This window comes from Oikopleura dioica, chromosome 2, assembly GCF_907165135.1.
Source record: "Oikopleura dioica chromosome 2, OKI2018_I68_1.0, whole genome shotgun sequence".
NCBI classification, from domain to species: Eukaryota; Metazoa; Chordata; class Appendicularia; order Copelata; family Oikopleuridae; genus Oikopleura; species Oikopleura dioica.
The window spans coordinates 14,231,953-14,251,139 of record NC_137292.1 but is presented as its reverse complement, the minus strand read 5'-3'; the positions used below and the strand labels follow the sequence as shown (position 1 = coordinate 14,251,139).

At 42.6% G+C, this 19,187-nt stretch overlaps 5 protein-coding genes across 5 annotated transcripts; 3 read left to right on the top strand and 2 right to left on the bottom strand.

Annotated features, from left to right (window-relative positions):
* The first annotated feature begins 134 nt into the window (after positions 1-134).
* LOC145700772 (uncharacterized) lies at positions 135-1,196 on the top strand. Its single transcript, XM_081778098.1, has 5 exons — positions 135-147; positions 189-202; positions 316-537; positions 582-775; positions 1,060-1,196. The coding sequence occupies exons 1-5, from the start codon at positions 135-137 to the stop codon at positions 1,175-1,177; spliced, it is 561 nt and encodes a 186-aa protein (XP_081634224.1). The 3' UTR covers positions 1,178-1,196.
* Positions 1,197-5,700: 4,504 nt separating this feature from the next.
* Positions 5,701-7,063, top strand: LOC145696824 (uncharacterized). The gene is made up of 7 exons (XM_081773923.1): positions 5,701-6,055; positions 6,098-6,184; positions 6,227-6,401; positions 6,444-6,545; positions 6,591-6,709; positions 6,755-6,908; positions 6,957-7,063. Exons 1-7 carry the CDS (start codon positions 5,708-5,710, stop codon positions 6,974-6,976), a joined length of 1,005 nt encoding a protein of 334 aa, XP_081630049.1. The 5' UTR covers positions 5,701-5,707; the 3' UTR covers positions 6,977-7,063.
* Positions 7,064-7,077: 14 nt separating this feature from the next.
* On the bottom strand, positions 7,078-12,133 carry LOC145696823 (uncharacterized). The gene is made up of 2 exons (XM_081773922.1): positions 11,545-12,133; positions 7,078-11,465 (listed from the first exon to the last, which is right to left on the bottom strand). Exons 1-2 carry the CDS (start codon positions 12,011-12,013, stop codon positions 7,252-7,254), a joined length of 4,683 nt encoding a protein of 1,560 aa, XP_081630048.1. The 5' UTR covers positions 12,014-12,133; the 3' UTR covers positions 7,078-7,251.
* A 1,563-nt stretch (positions 12,134-13,696) lies between these two features.
* Positions 13,697-17,958, bottom strand: LOC145700771 (uncharacterized). The gene is made up of 6 exons (XM_081778097.1): positions 17,588-17,958; positions 14,793-15,104; positions 14,438-14,752; positions 14,087-14,344; positions 13,882-14,042; positions 13,697-13,837 (listed from the first exon to the last, which is right to left on the bottom strand). Exons 1-6 carry the CDS (start codon positions 17,943-17,945, stop codon positions 13,697-13,699), a joined length of 1,545 nt encoding a protein of 514 aa, XP_081634223.1. The 5' UTR covers positions 17,946-17,958.
* A 192-nt stretch (positions 17,959-18,150) lies between these two features.
* LOC145697170 (5'(3')-deoxyribonucleotidase, cytosolic type-like) lies at positions 18,151-19,158 on the top strand. The gene is made up of 3 exons (XM_081774330.1): positions 18,151-18,304; positions 18,350-18,568; positions 18,610-19,158. Exons 1-3 carry the CDS (start codon positions 18,241-18,243, stop codon positions 18,927-18,929), a joined length of 603 nt encoding a protein of 200 aa, XP_081630456.1. The 5' UTR covers positions 18,151-18,240; the 3' UTR covers positions 18,930-19,158.
* The last annotated feature ends 29 nt before the right edge of the window (positions 19,159-19,187 follow it).

Below are 19,187 nucleotides of genomic sequence, written 5' to 3'. Positions count from 1 at the left end.
AGCAGTTTTATGATCTGGAGGAGTAGTTTTACTGCCACGTTTAATGCATTTGGCCAAGGTTTTTAAAGACGAGCCGGTTTTTCCGTTGTCTATCGAAAGAGACTTGCAAATCCTACGTTTTTTATTCTTTAAAAATGGCAGTTGATAGTAAGTTTTAAACATTCAAGTTTTATTCTTGCGTGTTTTAGTCAAAGACAAAAATGTACAGATGATGATATTTATTCCCTGTAGCGTCTTTTTCGCGCTTTTAGGATTGATTTGAAAAATCGAAAATTTCAAAATTGAGATTAAATTTGTAATCAAATTGTAAATCAGTCAAAAGTAACTGGTATCGTTTGGTACTGTATACGAAGAAAGCGACGAAATCAAATCAGAAGAATCAGTCCAAGCTTCTTCGACCCGCCAAGCAAAAGAAACAGTCCGATTTGGTTAGATGAAGGCTTTGGAAATCGCCACGTGACCCTTGTCAAGGCCGATCCTTACCGAAGTGAAAAGTTTGACCAGCGACATCGCTCGACAAATGTTTTGACGATGAAGGTAATGTTTCTTGAATTTGATTTATTTTTATTTATTAAACATAGCACAAAGAATTCGACGAGTTTCCAGAGTACATAGATGCACCGAGAATGTACTACAGTACGCCACATTTGCTGGACTACAGTCATTCCGGCGGGATGCATCGTCCTCTGTCTATGCGACACATTCGATTCGACGAGGTTGATCTTTATCGTCCGTCTTCTTACAACACAAAGCCTTCTTCGCCTGATGTTCCGAGGTTAGCAACTTTAGAATCATTTTGAAGTACCTCTCGAAATATCATCACGGAAAATATCCATATAAATCGTAAAGCGATGAAAATTAGAACGCCAAAAACGCAGCTAAACTTTCTATACTTTAATTCTTCGCTAAAATTCACCTAATAATTAAAGATATTCCAGTCACGGAATAATAAGGTTTCCAACTCTCTGACATACTCTCAAAATGAATTATACACACCACACTAGCAACCTTCTTTTGATTGGGATGGATTTTTATATCAGTAAATTAAATTGCCGCTAGTTACATCAAGAAGCGCCAGCGAAGAATGGAACGAGATCGGCGGGCAAGGAGCCTCGATATTAATCCTGATGATTTGGAGGATATTTTCTTCGAGGCTTATGGAAATGAATCTACTTAAAAGTCGACCTCACCACTTGGCTTATTCATCCTTTTTTGTTGTAAATAAAGGCAAAACTGTTTTGTTACACGAAGTTTTTTTATTCAAAGAATTTTTATGAGCATTCAATCTTTGTCATTTTCTTCTTTTCAACTTTCCAAGTGTTCTTTTTGTTCTGACACTTTACTCTGTAGACCTTATCCGCATCAGCTCCATTGGTACAAGTAGCTTGACAGACATTTTGTTTTGAGGTTGTGCTGCAGTCCCAAACGACTGAACCATCGGGTATTAAATCTGCGTCGATGTCATCTTGGTGGCAAATCTTTGGTCCTTCCGCGCCACAAAGAGGAGGATCTGTTTTTCTATTTGATTTAACCCACGTTGATTGACCGGTTTTGGGAAACTTGCACTTTATTTGGAATCCTTGACTGTCGCTTCCGTCGTCGCAAATTGCCGTGCATTTTCGATCTTTTTACTGTCTACACAAGTCCACGAGTTTCCGCCAGGAGACTTTAACTTGTCTGGAATCGTCGACTCTTCACATCCGGCTCTTGGAGGCTCAGGAGCACAGCTTGGAACTGAACCTTTACGAAGAGTCCAGATATTGTCATTCGTCTTGCAGCGAATGATGAATTTTTGGTCCGGTTTAGCTTGTCCCTCACATTTAATCTTGCAGTCGGTGAATTTCGACTTCTCTGTACAAACCCATTCAAACGTTCCAGAGCTTGCGAACTCAGGTGGAATGGCACTTTCAGAACATATTTCAGCAGGTGTTGATGTCTGGGAAGTTGTTGTCGTAGTTGTTGAAGTCGTTGTGCTTGTTGTGGTAGTCGAGGTGGTCGTAGAAGTCGTTGTTGTGGAAGTTGTTGTGGTAGTCGTAGTTGTCGTCGTTGTCGTAGTTGTAGTTGTTGTAGTCGTTGTAGTCGTTGTTGTAGTTGAAGTCGAAGTCGTACTTGTAGTCGAAGTTGTAATTGTAGTTGTAGTTGTAGTTGTAGTTGTAGTTGTAGTTGTAGTTGTAGTTGTAGTTGTAGTCGTAGTCGTAGTCGTAGTAGTTGTAGTTGTAGTTGTAGTTGTAGTTGTAGTCGTTGTAGATGTTGTTGTCGTCGTTGTCGTAGTTGTAGTCGTAGTTGTCGTCGTTGTCGTCGTTGTCGTCGATGTTGTAGTTGTAGTTGTTGTTGTAGTCGTTGTTGTGGAAGTTGTTGTTGTGGTAGTGGTCGTCGTAATTGTTGTCGTACTTGTAGTGCCGATAGTTTCTAATCTACAAGAGTAGTGCAGTTTTTTGACTTGTTTGTCTATATTTGAATCATCGAATAAATGATCGCAATCGACATCATGAAAGTCTCGCGAAAATGTATAACCAGTAATAACACATTGTTGAGTGTAATTATTCGGCTGATCGTACTTCGCCTCCCAGTTCAAAAACGTCGCTTCAGTGCCATCTGCGTTCAGCCAAAATTCAGTGGTATTTGAATATTTCTGCTCATAACCGAGCCATTCTCGGCGGTGCGTAACTGTTTTCGAGTAAAGATCCCATTCATGCTTGTTTCGGAAGAATGAGGGATAGCCGACTGTTCCTGGGTAGTTTTTCGCATATTCAGCACAGTTTTCTTTCACTATCGTATAGTTGAGGTTTATCTCGTCCATTTCTTCGAACCAAACGGTCCCAGCTGACATGACTGTTGATGTTGTAGTTGTGGTTGTTGTGGACGTAGTGGTGGTTAGTGTCGATGATTCGAAGCGGCAAGAATGACGAGTTCCGCCGTAGGTGCAATGGATATCATGCCATTTTCGAATATCAGACCAGCCAGTTATGACGCACGGCTGGTCATTTCGATTTGGCTGCCAGGGGGCATCCCAATAGGTGAAGGTGACTTCTGAACCATCAGCATGAAGCCACATTGTATGATTTTCCTGCTGCTCCAGTCCAAGCCATTCTCTTCGAACAGTCACTTGACGGCTGTAGAGGTCCCACTCTTTTTCATTTCTAAAAAAAGATGGATATCCGACAGTATTTTCGTATTCAAGTGCTTTCGCCGCGCAATTTGCCTTCGCCGTAGCGTAAGAGACTGCTACGTCTTCTTGTTCCTCAAACCAAACTGTCCCCTCAGAAATGATTGTTGTTGTAGTTGTCGTTGTAGTTGTCGTTGTGGTGGTTGTTGTGGTAGTAGCAGTTGTTGATGTCGTACTCGTAAATGTAAATGGTGTGGTTGTCAGTGAAGATGACTCGAATCTACAGGAGTAAACGAGATCTGAATGACATTCAACGTCATGCCATTTTGGATCTCCACCATAGCCAGTGATGACACATGGTTGGTAATCATGATTAGGCTGTGCAGTGGAATGCCACAGATCCCAGTGTTCGAAGGTAACTTCCGACCCATCAGCATTTAGCCATTGAGTGGTGTCACCATTTTGTTGCTCAAAACCGAGCCATTCTTTACGTTCGCCAACTTGGTGGCGAAACACCTTGTACTCTCTTTCGTTCCTGAAGAAAGATGGAAAACCGATTGTATCCGGATAATCCAGCGCGAGTTTCGAGCAATTTTCTTTAGCTTCTGCGTAGTTAACCGTTTCATTGTACGATTCAAACCAAACAGTTCCTTCCGAGCTTACTGTACTTGTGGTTGTGGTTGTAACAGTTGGACGAGGAATGCAGGAGAACGAGGTCTCATCAATGTTGACACAACGCTCATCATCAGTACAATTATGATCAATACACGGCTGAAGACGTTCTATACCGTAGACGGGACAAGAAAGCTTCAATTGATGCTTGCCCCAGATGAAAAATTGGTCGAACTCATCATTGTCACCTACGCATGGAAGATCACTGTCGCCTGTATAACTCCATGCTTGTTTTCCGTTTCCAGTTTCGCTGTCGAACATTGTCCACCCACGATCGGGAACTCAAGTCGCTTTGCAAGACTTCCGTCGCACCAGTATACATCTCTTCCGTTCGCCATTGTTCCATTGGAAGTGCAGATCGCGCCATCGTCCCATCCCTTGAGTCGTTTGCAGCAGCCAAGATCGGTTTTTCCGTATGGATTTTTGCAAACAGCAAGGCTTCCGTCTTCATCTGAACCATCGTAGCAATCGACGTAGTTGTCACACAGACGGTGATGGAAAATCGGCCGCATAAAACCAATTACATCTGGTGAGAGACGTTGACTTTTTGGAGGCATCGGATGGTAAACCTCGAGGTCTCTGCAGTAGAGCCAGTGAAGTTGTTCAGCATCGGTGGTGGTGAGCATTACCGCTGATTTGTATTTACCTCCGTTTCTCAAATCATATCCGTTGGGCATCACGCCAGAATAGGGCTCAAATGGATGGCCACTGTCGATCCACTGATTTTTGCTCATCGGATAGTGCCAATTTGTATTATTTACCACGTACTTCCAGACATCTGGTCGCTCTTGTTCATGGAGGAAGCCCAAAGCGTGGAGAAACTCGTGGTGTACACCGCCGAGTCCAGTGCACCAGTTTGGTAGACGAAGTGGTTGCCAACCGTCACGCATCCCCTGGTGGTTGTATTTATGCATGTTGCAATTAGGACATTGTCCTATAAAAGACCAGCATCCTGGACTGGTACCTTCATCGTCTTCGCCGAAAACATGGATTCCGTGCCAGTGAAAGCGCTCTTCATCGAAGTAAAACTCAATGCAACCGACAGCTCGATTGAATTCAAGTAGACCTTCGTGGATTCCTGCGTGGTATTCCTCTGGTACCGTGTGGTCAATGTAATACGGAACGCGAATTCGACCTTTTTCATCGATAAAGTCCCAATTTTTCGAGTACATATAGGTTGGAATCGCTCGTCCTTCCATTCCAGGTGGCTCTGACAGCCCATTGTGGTCGATTCGCATGTGTTCCAGCTTCATACCGAAGTTTTCGGAAAGAATCGGAACTTGCCATGGAGCTATCATTAGATCTTCATAAGGTCCTTGATTACCACGTGCATCAGCGATTCGCATAGGCTCCTCACCATCATCTTCGGGAAGAAAAACTTGATCTGGGTCCCTTTCATGTGATTGAGTCAGCTCCAATGCAACCTGAATAAAGATAAAGTCCGTCCATCTCTATATTTTTGATTTTCTCGTACAATCCCGACAATCACCGCCAAGAATCTCATTTCGCAGACTGAAACGTAAAATGATTCTAGGGTAGCTCTCGCCAATTTTGTATGTTAGCGCCTCTAGTGTAGTCAGAAAATTATCTTATTTTGCTGATTTGAATATTATCTCGACTAATATGTTCTCTTAACCGCGCTGAACTAATCGATCTTGCCCAAGAAAACCGATCAGCGGGTTAATAAAATAACGACTTGATAAGAGGGGAAATTGGAACGCTGTTTTTACGAGTAGAATTAAATGAACCTAGAAAGCGAACCTCAGTTATTCTTCGTAAATCATTCATGAATTTACAAAAAATAATGATATTGATGTCGGAGAGACTCATTGCAAGAGGCGAGCATGCAATATTTTTCTCTAGAAATTTAGACTATGTCTAAGCTAAGCATCGCGGAGAACCCTCACTCCTAACTCAGATCAACGAGAGATGCAGTCCGCCAGCAACGCAGAAGAAACCAGCACCCAAATCAAAGAAGACCCAGAGATCAACATCTTCGGCTTCGAACTCCAGCCCTTGTCTGCCGCTCAAAAGCAGCAATTCGATGTTGCTTCAAAAATGCCCAAGCGAAAGTTTTTGAATTTGGACGATCCAAGGCCTTACAACATCGTTCCAGTCGACCTGAAGATTAAGGAGATCATCAAATATCTCCTCGTCGATGATTTACGAATGGGAAACGATATCATTCACTGGACTTTCACTGATCCTTCTGGCGACTTCTCCTGGTTGACTTCAATTCAGCGACACGAAATCTTTCCTTATTTTCTCTACAAAGCGGTAAGAGTCTGATTCTTAGAAAAAAATGCAAGTTATCTTCAGGTATGGGACGAAGACTTCGAAGCGATTCAGTGGGGCGATCACAATCAAGGAGAAACGATACTCGTTAACTTCGAGCTCCTCTTCCTGGTAAGCAAACGTTAGGGTCGTCTTTACTCAAGAATATTTCAGTTTGCAAGAGGTCACGGACAATTTGCTTCTTACCGTCCACCAAGCTACCAGGACGACTTTATCCCCGGACAGCCAAACCGACTTGAGCACAATCTCGTGCACATTTACGGCTTCAACGGAATCGGCTGTTGCAATTTGGAGGAGGATCGCGTTTTGAACGAGCGATCTCACGTCCGTAAGTAATAACCTCTTACATCTTATGCTCAACAAATTTTAGTTGACGATTTCTTCGAAAAGCTCGACAAAATCTGTCAAAAGTACAACCTTAATTCGAAAGGGCGATGGCACGAGTTCCACCACTCGGACTTCTATCAAGCCGGTAAGAAAAATCACTCTCTTCCTTGTTTTCATTTCTTATGTCTAGATAATCCTTTGATCGAGGATCGGCACAGACCAAAGCGAAAGAACTCGAAGTTCTTTAAAATCTGCCAGACACTGAAGTTCGACTATCGCGTCCGAAAAATTTGCTTCGAGAAAAACGCCGTAAGTCTTAAAAGCTATCCTCACTTATTGATATTGTGATTTCAGGAAGACAAAGTCCCCAAGCCGATCCGAAAGAAGCCTGAACGAGTGCAAAGTAACGCCTCTAACAAAGCGAAACGCACTCAATCTCGCTCCACAGTTTCCTCTTTGGCTTCTGCCTCGGCTGACCGGGCGATCTCCCCCGAACGCGTTCCAATCGGTTAGTCAAAAACTTGCCCTCGACGGAAACATGAATTAATCATTTCAGAAGCCGAAAAAGACTCCTGAGCCTGCCAGAAAGAACTCTCATTTATTTGTGCAATTATTTCTACACGCATTTAAATCCTGTCAAATATAGTGAATCTGAAAATGCAACATTTGTTTTCATGTCCAAAGATTTATTCCCCATCAAAACGGATTGCCCTCTCGGAAATTGCATAATCGTATGCGTATGTACAGTCGTATGTACAGTTGAATTTCGTCATGCAGACATCGATCGCACTTTTGACTTCGATAAAAGTAGGACAGAGATAGCGATTTACATAAGAAAATATAGAATTTATCTAGAAAAATAAAACAACAGCAAGAACGCTGAAAATTGAGCTAAGCATGATTTCTTTGGCGCTGGAGGTGGTTGTGGTCGAGGACTGGGTGGAGGATTCTGTTGAAGAAGACTGGGTAGACGATTGTGTTGAGGAAGATTGGGTGCTTGGTGGTTCAGTTGTTGGAGGCTCTGGATGATACTCCGGTTTTTCAGCAATATCATTCGTCGTAAAGCAGTCCGATTCGGCACAGGTTTCTGTTTGAAAATCTTCAACGATTTCATCGACACCGCTGTTGAAAAGCTGAGCTTCTTGGTAAGAACCGCACGATTTGCTAGTCAACTTTTCGATTCCATCTTCTGTTTCTGTTACAGCCGCACAGACTCCATTATCTGCAAAACATGTGTCCTCCGGTGCTTCGCAGCTGACTGCATCATCACAAACATCACAGATGAGTGCTCTTACAGACTCGCGTGCCTCAGTCAACTTAGTTACTTTCTTGAGCAAACCATTGATGACCTTGCCTGGTTCATCGGTTCGAGCGACACCAGCTTTCAGGAAATAAGTTGGTGTTTTTCCAATAACACGGATTCCATTTTGCACAGAGCACTGGTTGTACCAGAGGCTAGAGGTTTGTCTTCTATTCAGATAATTTGCTCGATAAGATTCGGTGGTGCATTGTTCTTCGAGAACAGATTGCCCGGGCTTGTTCTGGTTCACAGCGTAGCTGATGTCGCAAGTAAGGCACTCGATGCAATCAACCCAGTTACAGATCGTGGCGACTTCGTCTCTTGGAATCGGCTCTTGCCACCTTTCATCGCTTATCGGCACATCTGGGTAAGGTGGCGGCTGGGCATCCTCAGTCTGTCCATTACATAAATCTCCAAGACAAGCCCATGTCTCAATTGTTCGAGAATTGAAAAAGAAAGAACCATAGTAAATTTGAGGTTTGCATTGTCGTTCTACTTCGTATTTCTGGGAGTTAACGAAGGTACTTGTTTCAAAATCGATAGTTTCAGTGACACGAAGGTCACAGTACTCGGCTGGTCCGCATGTTGCGACTGAGGATGGATCAAAGGCACATTCTGTGTTGCCGCCATCAATGTCGGTAGAATAGGTACAGTTGTAGCACTGAAGACCGTCATTTTTCGAGTCTGTGGATCTTGGTAGACGAATGGGAGGAACTGGAAGCTCGTTGATTGCGTAACTGTTGCAGAGTTCATCCTTGCAATTCAAGTGGCTCGATCTGAAAATTTCTAGCCGATGATTTTTCTCATCGGTCACACTCAATGGGTCAATTCCACTGTAAGCTGTTCTTTTGATGACATAATGGTAACCATCGGTAGAAACCTTTTTGTCAACTCGGAGGCCACACATCGTTGGGATTCCAGCAGTTGATTTGAAGAAGTAACTTTCAAAAGCTGAATCCAACTGGTTGTAACAAGCAACGTCATCGGGGATGTCAATTTCGTCAACGACGTTTTGGCAGTTGTAGCATTTGATGCAGAGATCTGTATCAACACCTGGGTTCAGTGGATCATCGCATGACTCTGGTCTTGGAACTGGAGATGGCTCTTCCATTGGCTCGAATGCTGGTGCTTCGTCGTAGATTTGATTGTCGACGCCAACGAATTTCGAATTACAAGAATTTCCCTCGCAAGTTTCTACATGTTCTTCGACGGTGACATTGAATGGAGTTGTCTCCTCTTGAGTGCTGAATATATCGTTTGCGTAGGTAAGAATGACCGGACTGTCAACGCATCTCCTGATGACATTTTCTCCACTCCATCTTGTCTCGCAAATTCCACTCTTGCAGAACTCACTTTGTCTTGCTGCCGCGACTTCATCGAAAATGCCACTTCTACATTCAGCAGTGTTCTGACACAAGAAACACATTCTCGGGCTCGCTGGCGTTTCTACTTCTTCTTGGCCATTACACATGTGACCTTTGCAAAGTGTTGAAGTGTAGGAAGAATCCTCGACTCCTGCTTCACTCTGGCTTACTCCCCGGTCCATGATGTTGATTCTATTGCCGAGAGGGCCGCTGATAGTTGCTGTTCTTGTTGAACATTGGTTGATGACCCAGTCAGATCTCAACGGATCAAAATAGCGTCGTCTGAAGATTCCATTTGTAATCAACTCAGGGCTGTATCTGCAGATATCCGCGTTTGAAGGATCAGCATGATCAGACTCGCAACTCAAGCAACCGATACATTCGTTATCGAATGTTCCGCAAGAGAATGGCACAAGAGCGGGATCAATTGGTTGATCCCAAGATCCAGCCTGTGGTAGTTGAATAAGGTCTTCTGCGTCAAAGTCAACCAGGAGACTATTGCATTCGTTGGTCAAGCAAACGACGATTCGGTTTATGTCACTTTGCACTTCTGGTCGGAGTCCTGGGATGCGCCATGGGATGCAACCACGAGAGATAGTATCGACTCTTGAATTGAGACCTGGATTGAGATTGTTGAGATTATGTGCGATTTGATTGATTTTGATAGTACACACTTCATTTTCATTGCATCTTCCAGAGCCAACATCTCTTGGATTATCGAGGCAATCTTCATCGCCAAAGTTTCCGTAAAGAGTGTATGCATTATCGGCTCGTTGATAGAAGCAACTCTTGCAGTAAGTCTCATTACTAAGATCCAGGATCGGCAAAGATTGATCAAGAGCGATGTCATTGCAGTTATTGCCGGGGCATTTGCCTACGACGTTTGTTTCTTTAAGGATATTGTAGACACCACCAAATTCAGGGATTCCGAATTCATACGTTCCAGCAAAACCGGCGTAGAAGCGATTTACTTGAAGCATTTTAGTTCCAGCGCCTGCAAATCGATCTACGGAAGTGTCGACTCCGCAGGTCATCTGATGCAAGCTCTGTTCTTCGTGACATTCTAGGTTGTCGTAGCTTCCGTGAATTCCATCATATCCAACATCAGCGAGTTCGGGCCAGCAGAAAGTATTCCAGACTGGAATGAGGTCCAGTGAACTGGTGTCTTGGTCGCCTTTGCATGCAGTGCCGGATTCAGTCACTACTCCATCGATTTCAAACAAGACATAGGAGCATTTGTAGCAAGTGAGGCACTTCGAAGGGTCAGTACAAGCTGGAGTTGAGCCTTGCATGTCGATTCTAACTTGATCAGATTGACCTCTTGTGAGCATTTGTGGCGGGTACTTGAGATTCGCACTTGGTTCAAAGGACCATTCGTAGGGATTAAATCCAACTTCATTGCATCCGGCCGAGTCATCACACTGACTTCGCTTGAGCTGTTGAGTTATGGACCGTCGTCCATTATGGAAATCATTAATCTGCTGTGGTGTCGCGCATTTTTGAATAACTACTGTTTCGGCGTCTGATAGACGAGTAGTCACGACGGAGGCGCAAATGTCTTCGACAGCGCAGTTGTTGAAAACAGTAACATTGTTGCAACCCCCTTCGACACAAATAGGACAGCCACTGGCACTTTCCGCTTGGCTTAGGACAGTATTAATGGTGTATTTCTCGTTTTCAAGAAGAACTGATTCTTCTAGCTCCGTACTCATCGGCTTTGGTGTCACTTTGTGCTCAATGAAGCCAACTCGACTCCATCCACCATCTTCGCGAAGCCCAAAATCGGTTGTGCACACATTTTCGATTGTCTGATCTCCAAGCTTATAGAATCGTCTGAATTTTCGAAGGCCACATGGATAGCCCTTCTGACGAGGATCAGAGTAGATGAAAATATGGACACAATGTTGACACTCAATGCATTCTTGCTGAGCACAAAATACCTCTTCCACATCGTTGGGAATCGGATCATTTGGAAGTTGGCGTTCGGGCAGCATTGGGTCGTCAAAGTAATTGCAATCGTGACCGATACATGCCCAAAGTTCTTGGGTACTCACTTTCAATGGTTCGTCGCCACAACCTCGAGTGACCCGAGATTCGGAATCGCCAAAGAAACTGAGAGGATTTTTCTTTCGATTCATAGTGAAACGAGTTTGACATCCTTCAGTACATGTTGTCGTTGAAGCATATTCGCCAATATCGGACTGATCATAAAAACAAGGGCCGATTTCATCTGAGCTGCAAGAGTAACACGTTGAATTCGTTCTTTGTGCGTTCCTTGGAGCTTGAATCGGCCGAACAGGAAGAGATGTAGCAGATAGTCCGTTGCATTTATCTCCGACACAAGAAACAACGGTATCTTGCCGGGTCTCAAGCTTGGCTTCGTTCCAGTTGTAGAAATGAGCTGAAGAAAGAGTTGAATTACGACGGAATCATTCTTTTTCAAACGGAAATTTAAAAAGTAAAATCAATGCGTTTATTACCTGGATTCACTTTTGTGATGGCGCCACGCTCAAGAGAATATTTGAACTCGCCATAAAAAGTAACACTGTAGTCTTCTTGGCTCTTGAGAATTGCACAAACCACTGGGAGCCCATTTTCGTATTTTGGGTACCATTTTGATTCAGTAACATCTCCTTTGACGCAGTTTTCGAAGTCTTCACTGTCTTGGTTGAGAGTGACGCTGCAAGTTTTACACTTGATGCACATATTTTCACTGCAAGTATCGAGCGCTTCAACACGTTGTGGATCGATGTTTTCGAAAGAAATTTCATTATCAAAGTCTGTATCCACTCTTATCGTATGAGCTGCATCGACGTACACATCATTACATCCGTTTGTCCTGCAGGCAAAAGAAGTAGCACTACCAGAAGTCACATTGACATCGCCGGATGATGGATCCAGTCCAAAAATCTTCTTGGGTCGCACAATCTCTTCGGATGATCTCTCCATAAGTTACAGTTTTGCAAAGACCACTCGCACATCTGACGGCAGGATCTTCGTAAGCGTCCAAATCTCCTGTAATACAAGGATTTGTCGGATCAGAGGTCGAATTTGCTTGACAACGGAAGCATTGCGTGTCAGTATTTGGCCGATCCCGAAGATTTCCATTGCAGTAGTTTCCGCTGCAACCAATTATTGATACTGTCTCGTCATTTATGTAAGCCGGTACGTCTTGATCGACTTTGACTTGAACAACATTTCGTTTTATCATTACTTCTGGAAGACCTTCTCCAGAGACGGATCTAAGGACAGTCAACGTACATACATTTTGCAAGAATACACCAGCATCTGAGTCGTAGACAACTCGCAGAAAAGTAGGTGGTTCTGGTTGATTATATTCTGGCATCGTCGTGCAAGAATTGAAAGGATCCGAGCTATCTACACATGTGTAGCAACTGATGCAATTGTCCTCCAATCCGCCGCACATGAATTTCTTCTCGTTCTCGCCCAAAGGTCGGGAGAAGTCTTGACGACTCGGGATAGGAAGATCTTCGATGTAGTTGAAGGGCATGTTGAAAGCGTTGCACGGAACATTTCCCGGTTCACAGATGTTCCTTTCACTCTGATCTGTGAGAGTATCAGAACGAAGTGTTCCTAGATCTTGGTTGGAGCAATTTCTGGAAATCCCCGTTGTCGCATCCCATGTGCCTGTGACAGTTATGTGGCAATAGGGGTAATCTTTTGGGCACGTTATGGGATCGACAAGAGTTGTTTCCCAGCAGTCCGCGCAGACAAAACAAGTGTTGGTCCCTAGATCATCAATATCTCCACCGCCGCTTCCATCTATATCACCACCACCGGTGCCAGGTTCATACTCTTCAAGGTCAGAATTTTTCTGATTGATAGTTCTGTCATTACAGTCGTCACCACGACAAACAGACTTTGCATTCCAAAAGGAATACACTGGATATCCGACGCCTGGTTGTACCAATGGGAGTTTGTCTTCGTTCGATCTTTTCACCGCCACAACGCTTCTAGTAATCGTGAAAAGCCAATAATTACTCGACCTGCGCATTCGATTGTAAACGGAACAGTAGCTAATGTATTCTTCATCAGTTCCATCGCATTCCATGACACCGAATTCATTTATATTTCCTTCGTAGACACTGCTATCAGTGCCATTGATGCAATATTGCTTTCGAAGCCGAACTTGGTCCACGCTCATCGCATCTCCACCATCCTCATTGAAGCAATCCGCGCCACCAACGACGCCATTACTGTCAGCAGAGTAGGTACAGGTCCAACAGCTACCGCAATTTCCCCAGTTGTTCTGGCAATATTCATCGGACGCATAAGCGTCTATGCTCACCCCGGCTAACAAATAGAGTCAATAAATTTAAGAATACAGGTTACTTACAGAGTGGGACATTCTCTTGCGCCAGAATTGCGCCCACTAGGGAGGCAAAGGCGAGTTTCCTGTGCATTTGATCGCTTGAAACTGCCGCATTCGCCTGATGCGGTTCTCTTTATAGCACTTATTTTTTTCACGGTGCAAATACATTAAAAGTTCTCGCACAAAAAAATTCTTGAAGTAAAGACCTGGCTCGTTCCCAAGAACGGTACGTATGGTCGTGAAATCTTTAAAAACATGTTCAGTACTCATCAAGAATTTCAAGATGTTTTTAAATCTGGTCATAGAACTTTTATTCTGTCAGATTTAGAGCCAGATAAATGTTTTACAGAATCAATTTTTTCTTTCAAAAATCTTCCATGTTCTTCTCGTAAGTTCTCAACTCTCTCATCGTCAAACCATTTTATTGCGAATGTTTCGCCCTAGGAAGCAGTTGTAGGAAAAAAAAACAAGGAATTATTTTTACCTTGAAATTGACGAAACTTAAGTTATTCGGAAGAATCATCCAGTCCCAGATAAAAATTTGATCCGCATCAGAAATAGGGATTCCATTGATTCTTGGACGAGATGATTTTACTGATCGCCACAGCTTTTCTTCAGCGTCGATTTCATTTGAAGACATAAGCCCTTAATTTTCTGGTTGTCTTTTTTTTTTCTTACCAAATCCTTACCAGATTCAATTAAAAATTCTCTGAATGAATAATCCGCCTGCTTTTTCCAATCATATGTATCGACTTTCGCAGTAATCAGCGCGATTTGATCGTCATCGAGCACAGAAATCGCACTAAAATCGCCTTCCAGAGCAAGATGCGTCAGTCGCGCGTGTTCCACTTCTTCCGCTCCTAGGAGGGACCTGAGGATTTCATCTGTGACTTGATGAAGGAGCTTGTTTTTGGAGAGCTTGATTCCTAGTTCGCGACGGGTTTCGCCTCGTAGAATGGTCTGATAATTATTGAAATTGGAAATAAACGAGTTTTTGAGCAAATAATCGTTATTATCTGTATTAGGGTATCGGACCAAACCTTGAACATTCATAATATGCCTCTTAATTTGATCTTCGTTCGCTACCGTCAGTTTCCTCAGAATCTTCTTGCAGCCTTCTTTATCTTCTTTATACAATCGCTTCCAAATGAAATCTTTGACTCCATACGGCTGAACTTCTTCATTCAAAAGATAGTCTTCTGTAAAATCATTGAATAGCGAGGAATCCAATTCAAACCAGATATTCGAACGAAGGGCTTTTTTGGGCGAAAATTCGTTCATAATTTCTGCGACTTCGAATGCTTCTTGAGTGAAAGTTGTGTTTCTGTCGTCGATCAGAAAGACATAGGCCCCGTCTAAAATAAAATAAGGCTTTGGGAAAGAATGATTTCGTACCAGAAAGATTAAGATTTGAAATTACGGCGGCAGCTTCTGCTGTTTCGTCCGAAACCAGTTCATTTGTTAATTTTTTGACATTTTTAAAGTCATCTTTTGAATTTGAAGCAAGTCGGAATGTTATTTCTGGAAAATTGTAATACTTTGACTTGGGGAACCAGGAAGAAAGAAGAAAGTTTTTGTAGATTCGGGCGACTGGGCGAAGAATAGATTCTACGGCCGAGCGGTGTGCTTTTCTGTTGCGGATTTTTCGATCGTCAAGGAGAATTAATGGCTTGTGGCCTAATTCGCCTGCCAGAAGAAGAGCTGTCACTGAATGAAAATTTTGAAAGGCCAGTTTTTGATGTGGAATGAAAAAGAGGCAAAGAGCTCAAGAACAAAAAGCGTTCAAAAAAGACCTTTGAAATACCATGTTTGACATCTGTCATTATAAAATAGGTGACATGTGAGTTACCGACCTTCCGTACTCATCCCGAAGACGAAATAATATTACGTAAAAAACGAAGCAGTTTTACTTGACAAGAAGAGAATGAGAGCCAAGGATGGTGATTTTTTTAATATTTTAAGATTCATATTATTCAATGTTTTATCACTAGAAAAGTGCTTGGACTGTAACTGCGTGGGGGAGCTTATATTGAGAGATGATAAAGTTCTCCTCGTCCCAAAATTTCCCGTGGTTTATGAAAAATACGATGATAAAAGCTACCTCGAGCCTCAGTAAGAAGGATATCTCAGAGTTACTCTTAGTTTTATTTTAGTGGAAATGCGACAACAAAACAGAAAATCATCTTTGTCGGACTTGGGAGTATATTTTGGATGACAATAGTTCTAATAGCGAACTATATCGGCCTCGAAAAATTAAACGTTGTCGTTTCAGACTGCAATATTCAATACCGAGCGTGTTTGAAGAATCACATTTATGACCCTTGTACTCTTTCATTCAACCATTGCCGAGCAAAAGGGGAGTTTATCCAGCCAACCGAAGAGATCAAAAAATTCTGGAAGAGAGACCAGCGATCGAAGAAGAAGTGTTTTCAGGAATAGATCAGAAAATGAATGTCCGAGCCTGCAATCAGCAATTTTTCTATGGCAGAAAAATATGCGAGGGACTATGCGGAAATGCTCTTGAATGTTTTACTTTGTGCGCCGCGATGGCAGACGAAAAAGAGGAGCTTTCATCGAAAGTCTGTCCGTTTGCTTCGTTATGCCCAAAAGGCTGCCCTTGCCCTTACTTCAAATGTACGAAGCAAGGAAAAAGAGGGCTGCAAGTAGTTCAAGATGTGCAAAAATTCCGTCGGAGAGAGATTCCAAAAGTCTGTATTCATGACTTTTCTAGCCAAACTGAAGAGACAAAATGTATGAATCAAACTGGCCTACTTTCGGATAATAATATAATGATATGGACTGATAGCACCCTAAACGATTACGGATTTGATTGTTGGTATTACTACATGCGAATGACAAGCGTTTTGTTTGAGGGGAAGTTTTACTTGATCAGCTACAAGGGAGGCTTTGCAGAGTTCACCGGGGAAAAACTCATCCCTCGTATTCCACCACCGCGAGCGGGGTAAATTCCACTTTAGAAATGTGAAAAAAGTTTAGGCGCATGTTTTACAAATTCAACTTTCCCGGTGGATCATCAGTCACAGGTTCAGCCTGGCTTGAGAAGGATTCACAAAGACTCATTATTTTATGTGCTCCAGTGAGTTCTGCTGACCAATGCTTCTACGTGAATCCTTCTATTCACAAGCGAACGATCAGCCTTAGACCAAAACTAAGACATTTTGTCTCTGGAAGATCGCACATGTACTCATGGAAAGGAAAAGTGTTTCTGATTTTCAAAAACTTTGAGGAAATGAACCTACGTTGGGCTACTTTGTCAAGTGTAAACGACAAAGGTAACCTTCGCGCTTTTTGAAAGAACGGTAAATAGATGTCTAAGAGTGGTCCTACTCCTCCTGGGGAAATAAATGCATGGGGAATAGTGTGATTTTTTCACACGATGAAAATTGCCAGATCATATTTACGGACGTACAAGATACAGTGCCGATTGCAGATAAAACAGGCGTGAATTTTTTCATTGTTGCAACGAAAAAGCAAGAATACAGCTTGTGGATAGTCGTCTATAGATACACTCTCGGAACTGGTCTTTTTGCTTACTTAAATTTTTCAAGTTCAAACGGTATTTTCACTTATTTGACCTAAAAAAGATCGATGGATATACATGGGAGGTCAAAATCTGGACGTTCAGTCTAACTCTGTACTCGCTGGAAAATGGAACTTTTACTTCGATTACAACTTCCTAATCAACAGTCATGGCCGGATGATGCTTTTTGGGCGGAATCAAGATGCGTTTCTTGAACTACACATGAACATGTCAAGTTACAGCATCTCCTTCTCCCTACAAGAAGACGTCGGTTATGTTTTAATGCCGCAAATTTACGATGCCGGTGGATACGATAGCTATCGGCTTTTAAACAAATGCTAGCATACTAGCGTAGTCTTGTTTAGAGTATAAAAACTTCTTGTTAATAGACTATTTAGTATCACTGTCTCATAATTTTAATAATATCATTCAGAAAAGAGCGTTGAAAAATCGGGTTAGCCGGATCTGGGCTCGGCATTCTGTGAATAAAACCTTAGTCAGGGCCTGAAGGATCACCAGAATCTAAAAATAGACTGGAAAGGTAATTTAAAACTATGCGGCTTTTCATACGATATTTCAGGCTTACTCAGGTTCTCTACAGAGTTTGCTGAGCCAGGCTAGGGTTCGGATTCAAACTAAAAGTTCTTACCTGAAACAGCATCTCTCATCGTAAACGCCTTTGAAACATCAAAAACAACAACAATCTTCCTCGCGTGATTGTTAACCCATTGATTGATCTTCTTCGCTTCATGCAGTGGCCAGTGATTTCTGATAATTCCTGTTCTCTCCAAATTCTGAAGCAAGTCGTATTGATTCTCCAAATCTCGAGTTTGAACGCGCTTCTTTCGATTTCTTCTGAAGAGATCGCGCTTTTCGTCGAACTGGAGAACTTGCAATTCTTGCGTTAGTTTCTCGCCTTTTGAGAGTTTTGAAAGTTGAGAGGAAAAGATTTTCTCGGGCTTAGAAGATGCAGCTCTGATGATTTGAGTGACTCGATTTCGAAACATTTTCTGAAGAGAAAAAAACCATAAAATTCTGAATTATTGAATTTTATTATTTAGAAAGACCAGTTTTCAATTGAAAAATGTCTCAATTTAAATACCATTCCATTTCCCGATTATAAAAGAAGTGAGTACTACAGTAACCTGGATTGCCGGAATTTCTGGGTACAGTCCAAAAATCTCTTGAAGGAAAGAATCGGGCCAATCAGCGCTGTCGCTTGACGCTTGAGGAAGAATCGCCCTTTCGAGAAGTACAAAACGCTAGAAAAAGCACGGATTAGTTGCTGATAAGAAAGAGAAAATGTCGGAGACGAAGAAGTTCAGAGTTCTGATTGATATGGACGGTGTTTTGTGCGATTGGGAACGTAAGAAATAACCTATTTTTACCTTATTTTTGATTTTAACTTTAGCGACTTTCTTGAAAACCTACCAAGAAAAATGGCCAGGTCGACCATTCATCCCTCTCGAAGAACGCAAAGAATTCTTGGTTCGAAACGATTACAAGAACCAGCTCGGAATAACGAACCCGAACGAGGTCTACGAAGAAGAAGGCTGGTTCCTGAATCTTCCTCCAGTGAAAGGAGCCGTTGAAGCATTTGAATATCTCAACAGTCGAGAGGATATTGAAGGTTATATTCAATTAAAATATTGATTAAAAGCTTTATTTTAGTTGTGATTTGCTCGGCGCCAATTACGAACTACAAATTCTGCGTGACCGAAAAATACCAATGGGTCGAAAAACACCTCGGAAAGAAAGCAGTTTCCCAGTTGATGCTGACCAAGGACAAGACAATCGTCCGCGGCGACCTGCTGATCGACGACAAGCCCGGAATCAAGGGCCTGGATTCACCAAGCTGGTTCCATGCGCTTTTCACCGCCGCGCACAATACCTGGTTCACCGACTATTCCTCCAACCAGCGGCGGATGGACTCGTGGGACATTAAAAAGCTCGACGAGCTGATTAACGACCTCCGAACCAAGAAAAACTAAGCTTACGAAAATGATACTATTGTACGCTTTAGTGGTGCGCTTATTCTTATTAGAATCTTCCCCTTTTTCCTTCTTTAGGCTTTCATATTAATCCCGCTCACGAAAAATCCAATCACTTCCAAAACATTTCGAAATTTGTGAATAGTCCGCAAGTTTCGACTGTCTAATGCTACTTATTTATTTATCTCCTTGAGTTCCTGACGAATAAACTCAATCTTGACCTACTAAACCTGCTCTTTTTGGACATTTAGCTAATTT